Genomic DNA, 20,164 nt, shown 5'->3' with positions numbered 1-20,164 from the left:
TTTCAAATATATTGATTTCAGTTACAATGCAGAATACAAAGTGTACAGTGCTCGCTTTATATTATTTTTTATTACAAATATTTGAACTGTAAATAAGATAAAAATACTATTTTTCAATTCACCTCATACAAGTACTGTAGTGCAATCTCTTTATAATGAAAGTGCAACTTACAAATGTAGTTTTTTGTTACATAATTCCACTCGAAAACAAAACAATGTAAAACTTTAGAGCAGGGGTAGGCGACCTTTGGCATGTGTGCCAAAGGCAGCACGTGAGCTGATTTTCCATGGCACTTGCACTGCCCGGGTCCTGGCCACCAGTCCGGGGGGCTCTGCATTTTAATTTAATTTTAGATGAAGCTTCTTAAACATTTTTAAAACCTTATTTACTTTACATACAACAATAGTTTAGTTGCATATTATAGACTTACAGAAAGAGACCTTCTAAAAACGTTAACATGTATTACTGACATGCGAAACCTTAAATTAGAGAATAAATAAAGACTCAGCACACCACTTCTGAAAGGTTGCTGACCCCTGCTTTAGAGCCTACAAGTCCACTCAGTCCTACTCCTTGTTCAGCCAATCACTGAAACAAACAAGTTTGTTTACGTTTGCAGGAGATAATGCTTCCTGCTTATTTACAACATCACCTGAAAGTGAAAACAGGTGTTTGCATGGCACTGTTGCAGCCAGTGTTGCAAGGTATATACGTGCCAGATATGCTAAACATTCGTATGTCCCTTCATGCTTCGACTTGTAGACTGCACTATCTTTTGTTTATCTATTTTACAGGGCATATATTTGTAATAAAAATAATAATATAAAGTGAGCACTTCACACTTTGAATTCTGTGTGTACATTTGAATATGTAGAAACACATCCAAAAATGTTTATAATACATTTAAATTGGTATTCTATTAGTGTTTAACAGTGCGATTAAAACGGCGATTAATCACAATTGTTGTAATCGTTTGACAACCCTAATTAAAATAGTGTGTAATCCATGCCCACACTGCGCTGCTCTCTGTCCCTCTCCACTGATTAGTCTACATCGAAAAGTTTATGAGGTTGCTACAGTTATGTGATTCCTTAGCCAGGCAGTAGGAGCTTGTGCTTTTAAATCCAGAATGCCCACATTCAATCTCTATTACCACCAACCCATCCAAGGCTGTTGTGTTTTAAGAAGCAATTACGTGTGACAGATAGAACAATACTGCTACAGGAAGTGACCCTAGATCCAAACAACATGGTACTAATGGGGTGGGCATTGCCTTCAGGCTTCTCTATAGCAGAAATGTAGAGATCTTTGAGGTAGGAATGGGGGCGTAGTTGCTGCAGATCAGTTCCCACACCTCTGTTGAAATTACAGAGGTGTGGGAACTGATCTGCAGCAACTACGCCCCCATTCCTACCCCAAAGATCTCTGTTACAGAGGTCAAATCCACAGCTGTCCTGAACATGCCTTAGAGACAACTGGGAAGAAAAGAAGTCGCTCCCCCATCACTGGGCATCTACAAGCAATACTTCCTTCGTGAGAGACAGCCATGACCCACGGCCTTGTGAGACCCCTCTGCCCTGATGGGCCCACCTGCATCAGATATAAGTAGGAACATGCATTTATAGGTACCTCACAGGAAATTGTTGCCGATTTATAAGAGAAATACCATAATTTCTAAATTCCCTTCGATGGTTTAATAGAAGCCATTCATGAATACTGATTTCTCTGCTTAATCAGCAAAGCTGCTCGGCTTGGGGGAAAAAAACAGGCTGGGTAGCTTTGAAGTTAAGTTTCAGTACTATCAACAAAGATACCTCAAAAAAGCCTCCTTTGGCAGCAAAATGTGCAGCATTGTGTCTTTCATTGTCAAATATGTTAACATCTCCTCCTCTTTCAAGTATGCCACGCACCACCTCTATTACGCCTTCTCTTGCTGCTTCCATTAAGGCAGTGCGACCAGTAGCCTGCAAATTAAAGTTTTTTATGTTTGTTTTCGTGTTAGACAGCCCAAGCCAGTGTCACAAGGGGATAGAAGAACTGAAGGCCTCCTTTATGCATCATAAAGAAGTAAAAAAGAGTGGGTGCAAGCCCAATAATTTCAAAAGTCTTCTGCAGGTCACCTTTAAGAACCTAATCCTACAGTCTTTAAAACACGTGAGCAGTCCCACTGTCTTCTCTTGAGTAAGAGCTATAGGATCAAGCCACATAAGCCCAACCCTATAAGTAACTACACAAATAGTTTTACTCAAGTGAGTAGTCCCTATGAAGTCATTGTGCCTACTCACTTGAGGAAAATTACGCAGAGGCATGTTTATGGGATCAGCCCCTAGATATTCAGAAAAGCTCAGCTCAGCCATTTGGGTACTTCAGTGACGTGCTTCTCATCCAGCAACTGACATTGTTCTCATACACTCAAAGGGCTTGTTGGATCTTGCTTAGGAGTTCCACAACTGTGGATACAAACTTAAAACAGAGTACCGTTGTTTTTCCATGTCACAGATGACCTAGAGAGGGACACGGAACCATAGGCTCCGTTAACCCAGTGGTTTTCAACCAGGGGTACATGTACTCCTGGGGGTATGCAAAGGTCTTCCAGGGGTACATCAACTCACCTAGATATTTGCTTAGTTTTACAACAGGCTACATAAAAAGCACTAGTGAACTCAGTACAAACTACAATTTCATACAATGACTTGTTTATACTGCTCTATAGAGTGAAATGGAAGTACAATATTTATATTCCAATTGATTTGTTTTATAATTATATGGTAAAAAGGAGAAAGTCAGCAATTTTTCAGTAATAGTGAGCTATGCCATTTGTATTTTTATGTCTGATTTTGTAACCAAGCACTTTTTAAGTGAGGTTGAACGTGGCGATACGCATGACAAATCCGACTCGTGGAAGGGGGAGAGTAATCTGGAAAGGCTGAGACCAACTGTTCAAGCCAATACCAAGAACTTTTTGCAAAATGTGCCTGAAAACCACTTGTGCTAGATGTGTCCATGTGGTAAGATGGATGTGCAAGGGAAGACTGATTCAGTGCACCAGTTCTGTCAAGGAGGAGGTGAGTTATTAGAATATGGCAGGGTTTGGGGAATTCCACCAGTATTCTCATATTCCCAAGCAAAACTAGCATATACGAGTACGAACATCACATTTATGCATGACATTTGTATACATTTTGTTACAACAGAATACATACTCTTAGGAATATCTGGCTTTAGGTGACCCAGAGACCTTTCCTTATGCACAGCATATCTTCTTGGATAGTCAGGGGCACACGCTCTGCCCCTTACTTGCTACGGCAGACCCACATGTTGGAGTGTGGCTTTATGCTTGAATTCCAGTAAGATAACCACAGGATAGGGCTGTACATGATGGGTTTATTGATGCCTGGGGCTAGGCACCAATCCAAGTGTATATTGCAGAATTACTTGGATCACTACCTTTCTGCATAGCTGCCTGCACGTTTTGTCTCTTTCAAATGTGTTTATGTGAAAGGGGAATATAGTCTAGAATTATTAAGACATTGTGCTGTTGTTCTTTACACCCCAGAAGCGGGCACATTTCAATGGTGTCACACACACACACACACACACACACACACACACACACACACACACACACACACACACACACACACACACACACACACACACACTTATATATATATATATATATATATAGTTTGTGAAGCACTCTAATAAAAGAGATTCTCCAGTCAGATAAAGTATTATTAGTTGGCGAGAGGTGGAGGAAATAGAATCTCCTTCCCCTTGGCATCACCCTGGACATGCAAGCCAGGCAATGCGACTCTCTTCCTTTGAAAATTATTCTGTACAAGCTGGGGCCAAACGGTGAGTCACAGTGAATAGAAAACTATTTGTGCTAGGGAGTGGTGAAGATACTGACTGAGCAGAAAATAATTCCCTACGGCTAAGCTCCAGTATTAAAAGGTTCCTCATTGCCTATCACTGTTAGGAGGAGGTGCCAGGGATTCTTTTATCTTATTAAAAAAAATTGTTAAATTTTGCACTGCTTTTTGACCCAATAAAAACAAGCAGATTAACTTAATAGTTAATAAGTAAAGAAATTTGGTTGTTCATCCATTATTCTGGTCTATTTCAAAGGGTATATTTGGAAGTAGCTGCTGTATTGCTGGCAAGTGGCTGGAGTGATTATGCTTGTGCAAATTCCAGGCCGGCTAAATGTGTCTTGTGGGGCTCAGGGAGTTTACTGTGGAGAAATGCTATTGAGATTTTTTTTTTGGGCGGGGAGAGGGAGGGAAGAGAGGCATAGCCAGCAGGTCCCTGTTCCAGCTTCAGTCCACCAGCTGATACTAAGGGAGAGCAGGGCAATATCCCTAAGCCATTCCCTATTGAGTGTCTTGCAACATTTGTGCTACTAACACTCTCCTTTCTTTGCACACTGGAGCTCATATCATCCACAGTCAGTAAAGCCATTCCAATTGGAGGCCCCCACACTTTAATAAAGAGGGGCAGCTGGAAGGGCACTCTCTGTGAACGGCTTGGAACTCATTCCCCTCTTGGGCTGAAATAGCCTGAGTCTCTTAACCTTTAATGCATGGTCATCTTGGGAGACAAAAATGCGGCGAGGGATGATGTTTGTGGGCACATGAGGAATGTCTGGACTTTAACTAGAGTGATGAGGATAAGCTCCTGGATTTGTGGTTATCTGAAACATTTGGAACGTTGAATGTGCCTGGAGCACTGGTCTGGCTTTTTTAAAATGTCTCATTGTACTGGATAAACAAATAAATGACCTGGATTATGGTTGCCCCTTGCAAAGCTGTGCAGATGGAAAGGAGGGTAAAGGATACGGTTTCTTGTAACATCTCACTGCCTTGGTTCTCGTGCAGGATCGGCCACACCATGCTTCTAATTTTATTGGATATAATTTCAACATTTAAAACAATAGGCCAGATCCCTCGGCCAGTGTAATGGACACAGCTTCACTGAAGTCAACGGGCAATAGCACTTCACACCATTTGGGGAGATGACCTGGTTGTTTTTATGCATATAAATAACTGGATCACAACCTACCAAAATCTAAAACAGGAGATAAATGATCCAGGTGTGGGACCTCAGTAAAATAAAACAAGAATGATGGAGAGGTGCTATCAGTGGCAGTAATCTGTGCATTGCCCAGAAGTTAACGGCCTGATGTGTCTCGTTATTATTTCAATTTAAAGATTTATGGTCATATATTGTAGTGGTCTTACAACTGCATTACAATAGCATGTATACATATTTAATTATAGGAACATTCCTACCAGGTTTATCGCATTGGGGTCTGCTCCTCTTTCCAAAAATTTCAGACATATTTCTTTAATCTCGTGTGCTTGTTCACAGGCTTGTAGGAATACTGGCTTCCCATCGATAGTGCAGTTGTTAACATCTGCGCCGTATTCTAAAGCAATCTGAACACAGCGGAAGTGCCGTTTCGTAGGTAAAATACAGTAAAACAAAACGCCTGGAACAAAAAACAAAATGGCTGTTAAGCAACAAACACTAATTTGGATATAACGTGGTAAAACAGCGCTCCGGGGGGGCGGGGCTGCACACCCTGGTGGATCAAAGCAAGTTCGATATAACACAGTTTCACCTACAACACGGTAAGATTTTTTGGCTCCCATGGACAGCGTTATATCGGGGTAGAAGGTGTAACAGGAAAGGCCCTGATTCAGGAATCTGATCTGCACAGACAGACCCCTTGAACCAGTATAGAGACCCATTCATTTCTCAGGCATAAGGGTCTGTTCATTTGAATCAGATTACGGGATGAAGACTTTAGAAATGAACACATGAAATGATATTTGGGATTTCAACGGGATCACTTGTGGAGTAAAGCAATATTCAATGAGAGTGAGGGTATCAGAATCTGACCTTAATAGTTAGGTACATATAAACTAACAATTGGAGAGAGCTACGACCTAAATGCCTGATCCAGTAAAAATGTCTTCACTTTCAACACCACAAAAGCTCTTAAGAAAAATGGCTTTGTTGGGTTGGATGTGTAGTGAACACCCACCCTGGGTTGAATCTTAGGATGTTCAAGCCACAGACTTTTGCAACATGAGCCAAAGAACAGTCCTGCAGCAGAAGACTCTTACCCACTATGTTGACCAGCCACTAGAGGGGGACATAACAAACATAGCTGGCACATGATATGTGGTGAGAAAGCAGGACTGCAATTTGTGTTGATTCTGGCTCCAAAGATACTTTTTCTATCTAATATGATTAAGTAGGACTCTTTTTACCCTTTCCGTCATTATCAACTATGGTCATGTCTGCCTCAGCCTTCGCTAGTTTATCCAAGGCTAAGTCGTGGCCTAGCTCAGCTGCTTTCATTGCAGGAGTGCGTCCCATTCGGTCCTGAACATCTGGATGAGCTCCTTGCTCCAGCAAGAAGTTGCACATGTCTATGTCATTTGCGATGCATGCCAAATGAAGGGCACTATCTCCATCGACAGGCTCTGTGAAATTAATGAGTTCTGGGAATCCAAGTTTGGTCAGCTTCTCTATCTGCCTCTTGTCCTTCTGGCAAACACATTGGAGAACTTTGTAAATCTGCAAATTTTCAAGTCTTTTGTCCGTCAAAGACATCTTTGATCAACTGAAGCTAGTCTTCTTCAAAGGGAATGCTTTCTGGGCAAAAAAAAAAAACACAAAAAAACCCAGGTATGAAGTTATTCTCCTAACATCACTACCAAGCATGTGCAAACTGATTTTTAAAGAGGATTATAATTTGGCCAATTTTAGCAGATTCTCCCAACAGCCGCAGAAGGCACACCCCCGACACTAGCACAACGTCCCTGACAAATTTCAAATCCCTGCTCCAAAGCACGGAGGAGTTGGAATTTCTTGTGAAAATGGTTGTACAATATTTTTTTTTTAAATTGGGGAAAAAACCAACATTTTTCCCAAAACTCACTCTTGGAAAATCGCTGAACCATTTTTGCTGAAACTTTTCTAAATAATTCAGTTTCAGACAAACACTCAGCATGGAAAATTCCAGCCCAAGCAGTTACAGTTTGTCAAAGTTATAAACAACTGAAAACAGGATACTAAAATGAGAAATGTCAGGGAACGTTAAAACATGGGTGATGTTACCAACACCAACTCTAATTCTGTGTAATTTGCAACTAAGCTGGTATTGATTTTTTTTTTAATATTGTTCAGCATCTTGCTAGTCTGTGTTGTTCAGCAAATATTAGGAACGGAATTCATTACATAGTTTTAATCAGTTTTACCTGTGACGTATTAATCTTTGTTGGGAGGAAGGACTGATGGCATCGCCTTGAGCTAGGTACACTCCGGCAAACATCTCACATACCTATGCCAATAAAACTAAATCCAAACCTGTAACACTTCTCTCTCTCTTTAAAAACAATGAGGGAGACACTAGCTAATTGTGCCAGATTCCATCGTGGTTTTGTGATGGACTAGGCTGAGAAACAAAAAACATTTTAATTTCAGTTTAATTATTTTTCCAGTGCACCAATTAGTAGGAAGCTCTTTTTAAGCAGATTCTTGTTTCAGCCTGGAACTTGCCAAACTAGCTAGATGCACAAGGGAAAGCTTTTCAAGGGCAAGCAAGTGTGAGTAGATGATGTCCAACTCCCATTCACTGACTTTCCATGGAAGGTGGGGACCTATTTGCCCCTTGTGTCCTTGAAAATCTCCCCCACTGTGTTTCTCAAAGGCCATTATCAACTGTAAAAATATCACACCGTGCCTGATTTTCCCCCCATTATTGTTACCAGTAACACCTAAGGCACAAACCTGCAAACACCTACATACGCACTTTGTTTTACTCACAAACATAGTCTCAAGGATTACAATAAGTCTTTGATAGAGCAAGGCTTTAAGAGTTTAGAAAAGGGAAATGTTTTTCCTCTGTTTAGTGTGTGCATGTATCAGCACTTTGTGTATATTGTTGGCTCCTTGCCCATTGTTTGTGTGGGAGACACACCCAGCAACAACAACAAAAATAAACACACACAAATAAAAAAAGAACCCTGGAAAATGTAAAACCACAAAAATTGGCAGAGAAATTCAAGGACAGGTACAGATACTGAAACTACTTTTACTCCTTTTTTAAAAGCTACATTTCAAGTTGACAATGTCCCTTTTAACAATGACTGTTCACAAATCAGTAAACGTTATCACAGACTTTGTATTTTGAAAAAAATAGGCATTTTAAAACTTCTAATTAGTTTACAGACTGACAGTGTATCTAAGCCCGAGCCTTATATTATGACATAAAAGAACTTAATATGTAACAATACCTAGTGTTTATTCCCTTATACAAATAAAGGCTCCATTTGACTCATGTTTAATGGGAGATGAGCAAAAAAGTCTGATGAAAATGTATCCCAGTACAGCAAATAACTACAAGGCTACAGGTACGGCTCAGCTAGATATCCCCTTCCCTTCTAAGCCTTTTATTTTTAGCTTGTATGTCACTTCTCAAAAAATGTTCTGTTTGGACAGAGATATACTGTACAGCGTAGAGGCAAATGGACACTGAGGAGACTTCACCCCTGACTCATGCACCCATCTAGAAAATTAAAAGTCAGCTCCAGTGTCTGTTTTTAATTTGTAATTGCTAAATCTCCCGTTCCTATTCTGAGCTCCTTATGGGTCGACCTCCATGGAAGGTAGCAGGGTTCCACGCTGGCGCACGTATCTGCCTGTGCAGATCCATTGCACGACTGGAGTGTAAGGGCCAATCCTGAGCGCCACATGGGGAGACCTGGGGCTAAGCACGCCTTGAAGTTAAAGTTAAATGTGACATGCCTCTGACGAAGTGGGTATTCATCCACGAAAGCTCCTGCTCCAAAACGTCTGTTAGTCTATAAAGTGCCACAGGATTCTTTGCTGCTTTTACAGATCCAGACTAACACGGCTACCCCTCTGATACTTGAAGTTAAAGAGTAGGGGCTTAATGTATCTATTCCTCTGCAACATCTATTAAGATTAATGAGAAATACATTCACACAGTGATGGGATAACATACATTTCCAACTGACATGCTCCTCCCCAACTCTAACGAGGGATACTTGGAGAACAAACCAGAAGTGGCAAAGGATGGGCCAGCCCCGCGGCTTCACTCCTGCTCAGGCCAGGGTTCAGTGGAGTACGTGTGTCAGTATCTGCAGGAGTGCAGGCTTTAGGGACAGCCACCCTGCATTTCTGTTGCACATCTCCTCCTACAAAAGAACTTGGAAAAAGTTCCCCACAGCGATCCACCGGGATCCCCCACCCCTTCACCCACTGCTAAAATGTAGCCACCTCTGGGGGCGGGCCGCAGCACTGGCGCTGCACCCCCAGAACCGCATGAGAGCTCGGGCCCTGGAGAACACGTTACCCCACTGCAACACCCCCGGGGGGGGGGGGTCCTGCCCACATGCACTGCGGGAGGACCCTGCGCGTGCTCCCTGGGGACCCAGCACGAGGCCAGGACTCACCTCCCCCCGGTCGCGCGGCATGGCTCAGGCGCGCGCGCTGGAAAGGCTGCAGCGCGCCCCGGGACAGGCAGCGCGCGGAAGGCTGTTAGCCGCAGCTCCCATAGCAACCGGCAGCCCCACCCGCACATGCGTCATAATCCCAGCCTGGCCCCCACTTCTCGGCGCCCCGCGCAGGGCGTTCCCGCCTGGCGCGCGCTGCTGCTGTGGAGCGGGCGGGGTCCCGGCTGTGTGGGCAGCTGCGTCCTGTCGCTCCTTGCACCCCTCGCAGGCTGGCCACATGTCCCGATTTTGGGGTCTTTTTCTTAGCTCGGCTCCTGTTACCCTGCACTCCTGTCCCGAGTTTTCACATTTGCTGTCTGGTCACCCACCCTAAGCCCTCATCCGCAGCCCTCTGTCCCCTGCACCTCGTCCCTGCAACGTGCATGAGCCCCAGTTCCCTGCTCGAGTTCCCTGTGCCCTCCTCACCCCCTGTTCTGCCAGGGTTCAGAGTAGCAGCCGTGTTAGCAGGGGCGGCTCTAGGCATTTCGCTGCCCCAGGCACGGCAGGCAGGCTGGGTTTGGCGACTTGCCCCCGGGAGGTCTGCTGGTCCAGTGGCTTTGGCGGATCTCTGGCAGCCGTGCCTGCACGAGGTCCAGAAGCCGCGGGACCAGCAGACCTCCCACGGGCAAGCCACCGAAGGCACCCTGCCTGCCCCCCCCCCACCGCGGCGTGGGCAGAGCGCCCCTCGCGGCTTGCCGCCCCAAGCATGCACTTGGCTGCTGGGGCCTGGAGCCGCCCCTGCATGTTAGTCTGTATCTGCAAAAGGAACAGGAGTCCTTGTGGCACCTTAAAGACTAACACATTTGCGCACAAGCTTTTGTGGGCTACAGCCCACTTCATCAGACGCATGCCTATTCTGCGTTCCTAACTCCGCGTGAAACAACAGGGAAGATTTGCACTAACCCTGATTTGGAATGTTGCTCCTCTCTGCCCAGGAGCAAGGTGGGGCCCAGTTTGCCACAAAGCTTTAGAAAGTGGGGGTGCGGAGAGAGGGGAAAAAAGAGCAGCATAGCTTTTTTCCCTGTGCTGTCCCCTGGAAAGAAGAGACCCTTAAGGTATGTGCACACTAAATGTAATACAGTGTGGTTCTCAGATTCCTGGAATTCACAATGCAAAATGCACTGCTCCTCTGAGCAACAGGCATCCGCTAACCCCCACCCCATTCCCAATTTTGATTTGTGCAAGCAAGTTGGGTCTTAACATCACCGTGCAGCAGCACTAGGGGTAGCAATGCTCCTAATGTGAGCACATTCCGATCAGGTCACATTTATATCTTTAGAGCTTATTGTCAGAAAAAGAAGTGAATGAAATTTGTGTCTAACCCATGCCCAAAATTCCATAGCTGCTCCCTGACGATTTCATGTGGCTGTGATGTTTTGGGGATCACCCAGACCAATAACCTGGGTTGCCTTAAAACCATGCTGCTATCGCTCAATAATTGGACACCTGTAGCCAGCCTAAAACCATTAAGGTCACCCTGGGTGCCACCAACCTAGTTACTCCTTGCAGGATAAAACCTTTATGCTTTTAGGCTACCTGCACATGTCAGGGCTCTGCAGCATAATATAAAGATGCCCAAGGTTACAGGGCAGGTGGTGACAGAACCCCTTAGTGGCGTGGGTAATCTCCAAAATATGACCGCCATATAAAATCCTCAAGGGGCAGCATCACTGAAAATCACACTTGGTGAGCATTCAAAGTAGATATTTTGGGGAAAGATTCTGGAAAAAAGTGTAAGAGACTTGAAGTACAAAGCCCTTTTGAAAATCTTGTGCTCTTAAGTCATTTAGAAGGTTTTGAAAATTCCCCCCTTTGTGATGAGTGAGCTATTTCTCCTATGTCTGTTTTGATCAGAGGTTTGATTTCAACATCTGGGTCTGGACTCTGCCAGCTAGTCTGAACTCAACACTCCCATTGAGTTCAACAGGAGCTTCGTGGACACTGATTGTTGGCAGGATCAGATCCTTACATTTAACATCAGTTTGGTTATCATAATCAGGCAAGTTATCCACTTATTCAAAACAACTGTTAAAACATCTCTAAAACACCTTCAGAGCCAACTGAAGCATAGGGCCAAACCCTTGCTATGTATTAGGTCTGTTAGTTAATCGCAGTTAACTCATATGATTAATTGCAGTTTTAATTGCACTGTTGAACAATAGAATACCAATTGCAATTTATTAAATATTTTGGATATTTTTCTGTGTCTTCAAATATACTGATTTCATTTACAACACAGAATATGAAGTGTACAGAGATCAGTTTATATTATTATTTTTATTACAAATATCTGCACTGTAAATATGATCAAAATTGTGTTTTTCAGTTTACCTCATACAAGTATTGTAGTGCAATCTCTTTACTGTGAAAGTGTAACTTACAAATATAGATTTTTTTTGTTACATAACTGCACTAAAAAACAAAACAATGTAAAACTTTAGCGCCTACAAGTCCACTCAGTCCTACTTCTTGGTCAGCCAATCACTAAGACAAACAAGTTTGTTTACATTTACGGGGGATAATGCTGCCCACTTCTTCTTTACAAATTATGTTACCTGAAAGTGAGAACAGGTGTTTGCATGGCACTGTTGTAGCTGGCATTGCAAGGTATTTACATGCCAGATATGCTAAACATTTGTATACCCCTTCATGCTTTGACCACCATTCCTGAGGGCATGCTTCCAGGCTGATGATGCTCATTGAAAAAAAAATCTGTTAATTAAATTCGTGACTGATCTCCTTGGGGGAGAATTGCATGTCTCCTGCTCTGTTTTACCTGTCTTCTGCCATATATTTCATGTTATGGCAGTCTTGAATGACGTCCCAGCACATGTTGTTCGATTTAAGAACACTTTCACTGCAATTTTGACAAAATGCAAAGAAAGTACCAATGTGAGATTTCTAAGGATAGATACAGCACTCGATCCAAAATCTGAGAGGGACGGGGTGTGGAACATGCTTACAGAAGTCTTAAAAGAGCAACACTCTCATGCAGAAACTACAGAACCTGAACCACCAAAAAAGAAAATCAACCTTCTGCTAGTGGCATCTCACCTAGATGATGAAAATGGATTTGCATCAGTCTGCACTGCTTTGGGTCATTATTGAGCAGAACCCATCATCAGCATGGATGCATGTCCTCTGGAATGGTGGTTAAAGCAAAAGGGGACGTATGAATCTTTACCGCATCTGGCATGTAAATATCTTGCGATGCCAGCTACAGCAGTGCCTGGCTACAACAATGCCATACAAACACCTGTTCTCATTTTCAGGTGACATTGTAAACACAAAGCAGGCAGCATTATCTCCCATAAACGTAAACAAACTTGTTTGTCTGAACGATTGGCTGAACAAGAAGTAGGGCTGAGTGGACTTGTAGGCTCTAAAGCTTGACATTGTTTTATTTTGGAGTGCAGTTATTTTTTGTACATAATTGTACATTTCTAAATTCAACTTTCATAACGTAAAGAAATTGCACTACAGTATTTTTATTAGGTAAACTGAAAAATACTACTGTACTTCTTTTGTTTCTATTGTTACAGGGCAAATATTTGTAATAAAAATAAATATAAAGTGAGCACTGTGCACTTTGTATTCTGTGTTGTAATTGAAATCAAATCCATATATTTGAAAATGTAGAAAACATCCAAAATATTTAAATAAATGGTATTCTATTATTGTTTAACAGCACGATTAATCGTGATTAATTTTTTCAATCACTTGATAGTCCTGCTATGTATCAAATACCTTCATCAGAATGGGCAGCGGTGCATAGGCGGATCCAGGTCCAAAAGAAGAGCCATCCTGCTGCCACAAAACAGGATGTCTCCTGTTGCTTCCTCTCAGTAAATGAGCTCTTTACTGCTTCTCCTAACAGGAGTGCAATTTGCATGGTAACTGCTTCCAACTAGCACATGCTTACGGTGGTAACCTGAGTTAGCCAGATTGTAGGCCAGTTATTACTTTAGTTCAGCTGATCATTCCTGCTTTGGCACAGGTACATGCCCCATTGCATTAGGCTGGTGTCACAGTCACTGTGCTTTTGTATGGCAGGACAAAATGTAGTGTGTTCACCCATATTGTTGCTACTATTGCTATATTTTTGTACCTTCCAAAAGCAAGACTTACACTAACATGGTTGGCAAAATTCTATGCTGAGAAACTTTTGCAAATATTTCTTTTTCATTTTTGGTTTTAAAATAGACAGTTCAAGATGGGAAATGCCAACCTGCTTAATCTGAAATGTAGTTTCATGCCAAAATACTGGAGACCCAATTAAGCACACACACACAAAAAATAAGAATGAGACCTTCAAATTAATACATTATGGGAACTTTTGAGATTTGTATTCTATTCTAAGTGGAGCATAACCCCCTTTTATAGTGACTGCCTCATTCCCTCAGACCATGCAGTCTGATTGCCCTGTATCCTCTCATGCTCTTGAGAATGATGCTGGGGACTCATGATTTTAAGGGGAAAATATCCCTTTTCAGCCACTGTAGAATACACAATTAGGTATTTCACATCATTTTTACCCCAAGAGTGAAGTCTGTTTCTGCCTAGACAGTTGCCACTATGACATTATAGAACAACCCTGACCACACTCCTAAGACAGGACTAGATCAAAATCCTGCATGAGAAACTCTCAACAACATATGCTATAAGGATCTACATCTCTGAATTAAAAAATCATCAAAAAGAATTATACAGGATTTGGAGCCTGACGCTGCTGGGCTTGTTGGGGTACCATTAGAAACAACTAAATATCAAGGCTCTAAAATTGAGATACCCATCAAAATACATTCACAGGAAAATGTCTCAGGAAGTTTCTTTTTAATGACTCACAAAGTCGGATTTGAACAAAAAACCCATGTTTACAGATGAAAACAAATGTTGACATTAAAGAATCATCATATTTTCCATAACTGCCCCTGCTCTTTCTAATAGGATAGCACAGAATGACCTGAAATATAAAATGGAGAATTATTAATGGTAAGATTAGGAACTTTGATGTTTTTAATGATTTGTAATTCTGTATAGTGAAGGAGTCAGATGAGGTAGCACTTAGGCCAAGTCTTTGCTGGCATAAATGTGGCTTTGCCAATTCTTCTTTTACATAGAATTGCAAATCTGCTTAAAATGTTGTTGCTGGGAGAACAAAGGTAACATGTTGTATTGGAAGATGTAAGTAAAAGATACACAAATGTGTCATAATAAATAAAAAACACCCTTTTCCTGGGAAGGCCCTGGGCAGGGTGACACAAAAACAACATGAGCTAGAAACTGCAAATTCATCAGGAAGTATCTAGAAGTTGGGTAACTGAAGCTTGTGCAGGCGTACTATATAGGTTACCAAAAATCCAAACAGTTGACATGCTAAAACCACTTGGATAAAGATTAAGTAATCTGTAATGTGGAAATGTATAAATGACCTAACTGAACATGGACCCAAACTTGAGAGACACTGGACCAGAAAACTGAAGAACGGGACTGCCAGACCAGGCCAAGAGATCAGAGAGGGTGACAACTATCATGGCAGAATGTGGCAATTTACCAATTCTATCTTGTCTGTATTATATGTCTGGTATAAATGTATCTCCAGACAGTATAAGTGACAATAATTCTGTCAGCAATTGTATAAATAAAGGTAAAAATAGATTAAACCTAAATTAAATGGACTTGTGACTCAATTTCCCAACTTTTTACCCCCAACAAGCTCTTCTTGGTTGACAGCTCAGTTTTGGAGATGAGCCAAGTATGATGCCATGTAGGTGGTAGAGAGACTGCATTCACTAAGGAAACATGAATGGTGCAGAGCCTTGACAATGCCACAAAGATCTGTGACTGGGAAAAAACAGCTTCCATAGATGGAGGGATCAATCAGCCGGAGGAGGTGAAGAATTTGGGATCAAGACACAGGAAAAATCAGATCCTGATCTACTTTGATGTGGCCGAGCTGCCATTGATGTAGCGCTCAATGGAGCAGGCAAAGCTGCTGTATGATACCTTTGTGCTCATTTGATCTGCAGAGCTGGGCAGAGCCATTTTAACCCATGTCATAAGTTAGGGCAGCCTCAGAGCTGCTCTAACCTGCACTAATTTGTAACAGTTCCTAAGGTCTGTTAAGCTGTCCAGGAATTACTAGAGTTGTGCATGCTTTGGCCACACCCCCTTACTCCCAGCACACATCTTGACACTGCGAGGGACATGAGAGATTTGTGTAAAGCTGGCTGTGCCAGCTGGGGACTCCCCCACGTGAGGTGAATTTTCAGCTGCCCCATTTAGGGCAGTTTACAGCCCTATTGGTACTGCTGGAGGGACACAAAAGGCCAAACCAAAGGCTAGGATCTGCCCTTGACTGTGGTAAACAAAAGGAAAACTGTAACTGATGGAGCAAACTCAAGTGTTCTCCAAAGAGTTACACCAGGAATGAATCTGATCCATCAACAGAACAGGATTCCGGAGGCATCATTTTGTTCAGGCTTTAACAGCAGATTCTGATCGTTAGATGACCAGAAATAAATGAAGTATTAGTTCCTAAACAGCACTATGTCAATAAAATACTAATGTGTAAGAAGGGAATTTGTTTCATCCTGTTTTACACATGCTAAGTGTTAACCTTAATGACTCAGACAGCACGAGTGCCTCATATTATGGTGGGTAAAGCTCCCACTACCAACGTGCTCACTTTGCACAGCAGCAGGATGAGCTAATTACTCATGAAAAGATTTTGCTGCATAACAGCTGCTTCAGAGTGCTTGGAATTTAAATATAAGAGCTTTTGAGTGCTTTGTTCAGTGCGGGTGAAAGGCACCAGGCCGACAGCAACTGGAGAAGTTCTCTCTACAAGACAGGAGCAGCACACTGCTAGCAGTCTCAATATACCAGCATGCTGAATTTGTATAGTGACTTTCATCCATGGATCCCAAAGCACTAGAACTATGAAGTGGCATTGTATAATGTCAGAAATATTATGCAGATGGGGGAAACTGAGACACAAAGAGTGGTATTCCAGCCATATTGACCTCAGTGATAGCTGGTTTGGAGCCTAGTATGATTTTCGTTGGTATTACATGCTGTTCTGTATTACACTGAGCAAGTTTGTGACTTCAGCCTGTTGCTCCTCCACTCATTATCTTCCCAAGGTTAATTGCTATTGTACTCTTTCATCTAGTTCCATGTTACTGCAAGAGTCTTCCTACTGTTGTATGCTCTTCTCCGTACCAGCTTGCAAGCCTGATGCATAGTGCAAGGACACAAGCCTAGCATGTGGCTAATTGTAATGTCCATCTGGACCATAAATAATGTTAAACACTTGCAGGAGTGTGAGATCACTTTAGCCTGGCTAAGGAATGTATTAGTCTTGGTAGAGATAAATAACACATTGTTCCTAACGAAGGACTAGGTTGTGCCTAGACACTGTAGGAATGGAGGAGCTCCTGCACAACTGTCTGAGTGCTACCCACATCACTCCTCCAGACTCACGAGGGAGCAGAGAACCTCACAGGAGCAAATGAGTGGGGATCGGGTAGGGAAGAGCAGGTCTGGATCGAGCCCTAGCTTCTCCCTGTCACAACCTGGCCACGGGAGCTGGATGGGTGTATAGGGTTGGGGATACATCATAAAGGGGCGTCTCAAATTACTACCTCTCTTCTAGTCAACCCCAAATGAATTTGGTTCTGGCTTTGGTTTTTGTTGTTTCACCAAGAGAGGGAGGGGAAATTAATTTGGGGTCAGTCTAAAACAATGTCTCGTTTCAATGTCGGGCTCCAGCCAGGGAACTGAAAAATCAATTATTCACACAGGTCTACTTGTCTCCTAACATCCTAAGTACAAGTATCGGGCCCTGCCTTGCATTCTTTTCCCACCCAAAGCTCCCACTCGCTTCAGCAGGAGCTCTGGATGCACAAAAGAGAGAGGATCAGAATTTTAATGTGCTTTGGGAGACTCCACCCTTTAACTCTTTAAGGTTACTTTATTATATCCAATACCCACTCTCCAAAAGGTGCTCCAGGCGTCTTAAGCTTTGGAATTGAGGAGATATAAGTTACTGTCCCCTAACCATTCCTTAGGTCTTCTTTGTCCACCTGCCTAAGGGCCTAGGCCAAAGCCCATTGAATACAGGATCCACTTCACTCCTTTCATTAGTTCTTTGTAGACAACTATCATTAGGACAAAAAAAAAGTAAGAAAAGAGTTCTTTTTGTAGTTCTTTTGCATTAATGTTAGTGTAGTTAGGGCAGGTTAGTAATCGTGAGCCATAGCTAGGGTTGCCAATTTTGGTTGGGCGTATTCCTGGAGGTTTCATCAGATGTCATAATCTTTAATTTCTGGAGACTCCAGGCCAATCCTGGAGGGTTGGCAACCCTAGTGTATCTTAGACTGTTTGATACTGCATATGCTAATGTCCAACCCCCTGTGATCCCTGCTGTTACATTATCACTACTGTAAACTAATATGCGTTGTAGGTTCTTACTTAAGTTTGCCAGACTGATGAGAAACAACAGGCTCAAGTGAGTCATCCATCTAGCATTTCTTATGAACAAGGCGAATGAAATATTGATCACATCGCATATGCAGCAAGCAATGAAGCGATTTTCAGCTGATAATAATGCATGTCAGACAGAAGTGGGTTGAGAAAACAGCTCTTCTGAAATGCCTGCTCTCTTCCTGCAAACCCTGAATTGTTGCTGAACCTCTTGGAAATGTAACCTGTAAATGGAAACAGCATGTAGTGGAAAAGCAACATCATCTTTGAGACAGAAGGAGCAGAATGACCATGTGCTGGATTGTGAAACCCCTACTGACGTGCTGTCCCTTTCTCCACAAGCAGTGCTATTGATCTAAAAGGATCTCCTTGAGGCATAAAGTGCTATCTCAGTGTGGGAGTGTATCAAATGCTAACCCCACGTGAGCCAGGCACACAGTTTACCTACCCTATGTGAAGAATGTATAGCTACACCAGGGGGCAGGGATAGCTCAGTGGTTTGAGCATTGGCCTGCTTAAACCCAGGGTTATAAGTTCAATCCTTGAGGGGGCCATTTAGGGAACTGGGGTAAAAATCTGTGGATTGGTCCTACTTTGAGCAGGGGGTTGGACTAGATGACCTCCTGAGGTCCCTTCCAACCCTGATATTCTATGATTTTCTAATGTAAGAAAAGATGGCTGTAATTCCCAGATTAAAGCAACTTGGCTTTGTGGGGAAGGAGGGATGCTAAATCTATGGGAAGCCCCAACCCTGTTCACCTGTGCAGCCTTTCTCAGGCGGGGCTAGATCAGGAGAGCCAGGGGCTACATACCTAATAATCCCACTGCAAGCAGGTGGTGGAAGGGAAGGGGTGGAGTGGGCCACAGAGTGAGAAGAGCTCTGGTTTGACCTTCCCTACTTGGTAGCCAATGTGGCTAGTCAAGCATGATGGGGTGCGGGGGGGAGTAAACTGCTTCTCTACAAGGGATGAAGTAACTTGCTGTTCCCCTGCAAAGCAAGGGGCCCTCAGGAGAGGAATTATAACACTGGAAGTTTCAATGCATTCCTTGATTCTTCTCCTGGGCTATGCACTGCCCCTGATTCAGATCATAGCTACCAACCAACCTCATGTGCTCAGTGACTTACTTTGTACTAGTATAACTCCTTCCAAAGGAATTACTGCTGTTCCTTTGTGTAATGATTATTTCAGAGAACATACCTGCAGTAGGAAGGCAGGATTACAGCAACATGTTTGAAGCAGAGCTCGAAATGTGCCTCAGTTTTCTCAAATTAAATACTCTTATTTCTTTTTGTATTCGTTAATAACTCTTACAAAAACATACTCCTGTACTATGCACTCCCTCCCCTAATAGTCCTCTGTTAATAACAAAATTAGCCAATGGACACTGGTTCAAATCAGTCTCAGGTCTGCTGTGAAAAAAATTCATGACCATCTAGGATCCTCAGTGACAGGCCTGGAATGAGCTGGTGAACTCAGTCCAGTTCAAAGGGGGGAAGAATCTGTGTCACAGAGATCACCAACACAACTGATACAAATCAGTTTCCCTGTAACCAGGGGTTTCCCAATGTCACCAACCCTGAACTCTTCCATCCATCGGTCAACTAGTTATGTACGGTATTACCAATTTAGTCATTTTCCAATTTGTTCTAGTTGTTTTAAAAAAAATTCCATTTAGTTGGTTGGAAATTTGAATTGAAATTGAAACATTAATACACAGTTTAAAAGCATATATATGGTAAAATACTTGTACCTGAAAAAGCATAATAGGTTTGAAAAGTATGAACAAAGACTTGTGTACATGGCTAATGAATGCACCAGTGCAAATGGGAATCAAGTATTAAATTATTGCATACGTTATCTTGATGTTAGTGGAAGGCCAGGAGATGCATTTCTAGATGATCAGGTTATAGAAGACACATCAGCTGAATCGCTGATAACCCACATTTTAGAAGAGTTACATGCTTTTAAATTGGACCCCAACCAGATGGCTGCTTGTGCATTTGATAGAGCTGCAAACTTCTCTAGAAGACATGATGAAGTACAAGCTTTGCTCAGAGAAAAGTGTAACCCTAATCTCTCCTATACACACTGCAGAGGGCAGATACTCCAACTAGCACTAGTATGAGCTGCAGAATATTGAA

At 42.6% G+C, this 20,164-nt stretch overlaps 1 protein-coding gene across 3 annotated transcripts in view; it reads right to left on the bottom strand.

Annotated features, from left to right (window-relative positions):
- Nucleotides 1–9,546, bottom strand: part of ANKEF1 (ankyrin repeat and EF-hand domain containing 1) — a 30,940-nt gene extending 21,394 nt beyond the window's left edge. The window contains exons 1-4 of one of the 3 annotated variants that reach the window (XM_050952071.1): nucleotides 9,496–9,528; nucleotides 6,283–6,670; nucleotides 5,296–5,495; nucleotides 1,816–1,965 (exon numbers count right to left, since the gene is read on the bottom strand). In XM_050952071.1, the coding sequence (XP_050808028.1) occupies nucleotides 1,816–1,965; nucleotides 5,296–5,495; nucleotides 6,283–6,628 (696 nt within the window). In that variant the 5' untranslated portion in view covers nucleotides 6,629–6,670; nucleotides 9,496–9,528. Of the gene's footprint in view, nucleotides 1–1,815; nucleotides 1,966–5,065; nucleotides 5,496–6,282; nucleotides 6,671–9,495 lie in introns of those variants that run through there. The other 2 variants (XM_050952073.1, XM_050952072.1) reach the window with 2 other exon arrangements.
- Nucleotides 9,547–20,164: the final 10,618 nt, after the last annotated feature.

Source organism: Gopherus flavomarginatus, chromosome 4 (genome assembly GCF_025201925.1).
Source record: "Gopherus flavomarginatus isolate rGopFla2 chromosome 4, rGopFla2.mat.asm, whole genome shotgun sequence".
In the NCBI taxonomy this organism is placed as follows: Eukaryota; Metazoa; Chordata; order Testudines; family Testudinidae; genus Gopherus; species Gopherus flavomarginatus.
Note: the sequence above shows the minus strand (reverse complement) of the source record. Positions and strands in the feature narration are given on the sequence as shown.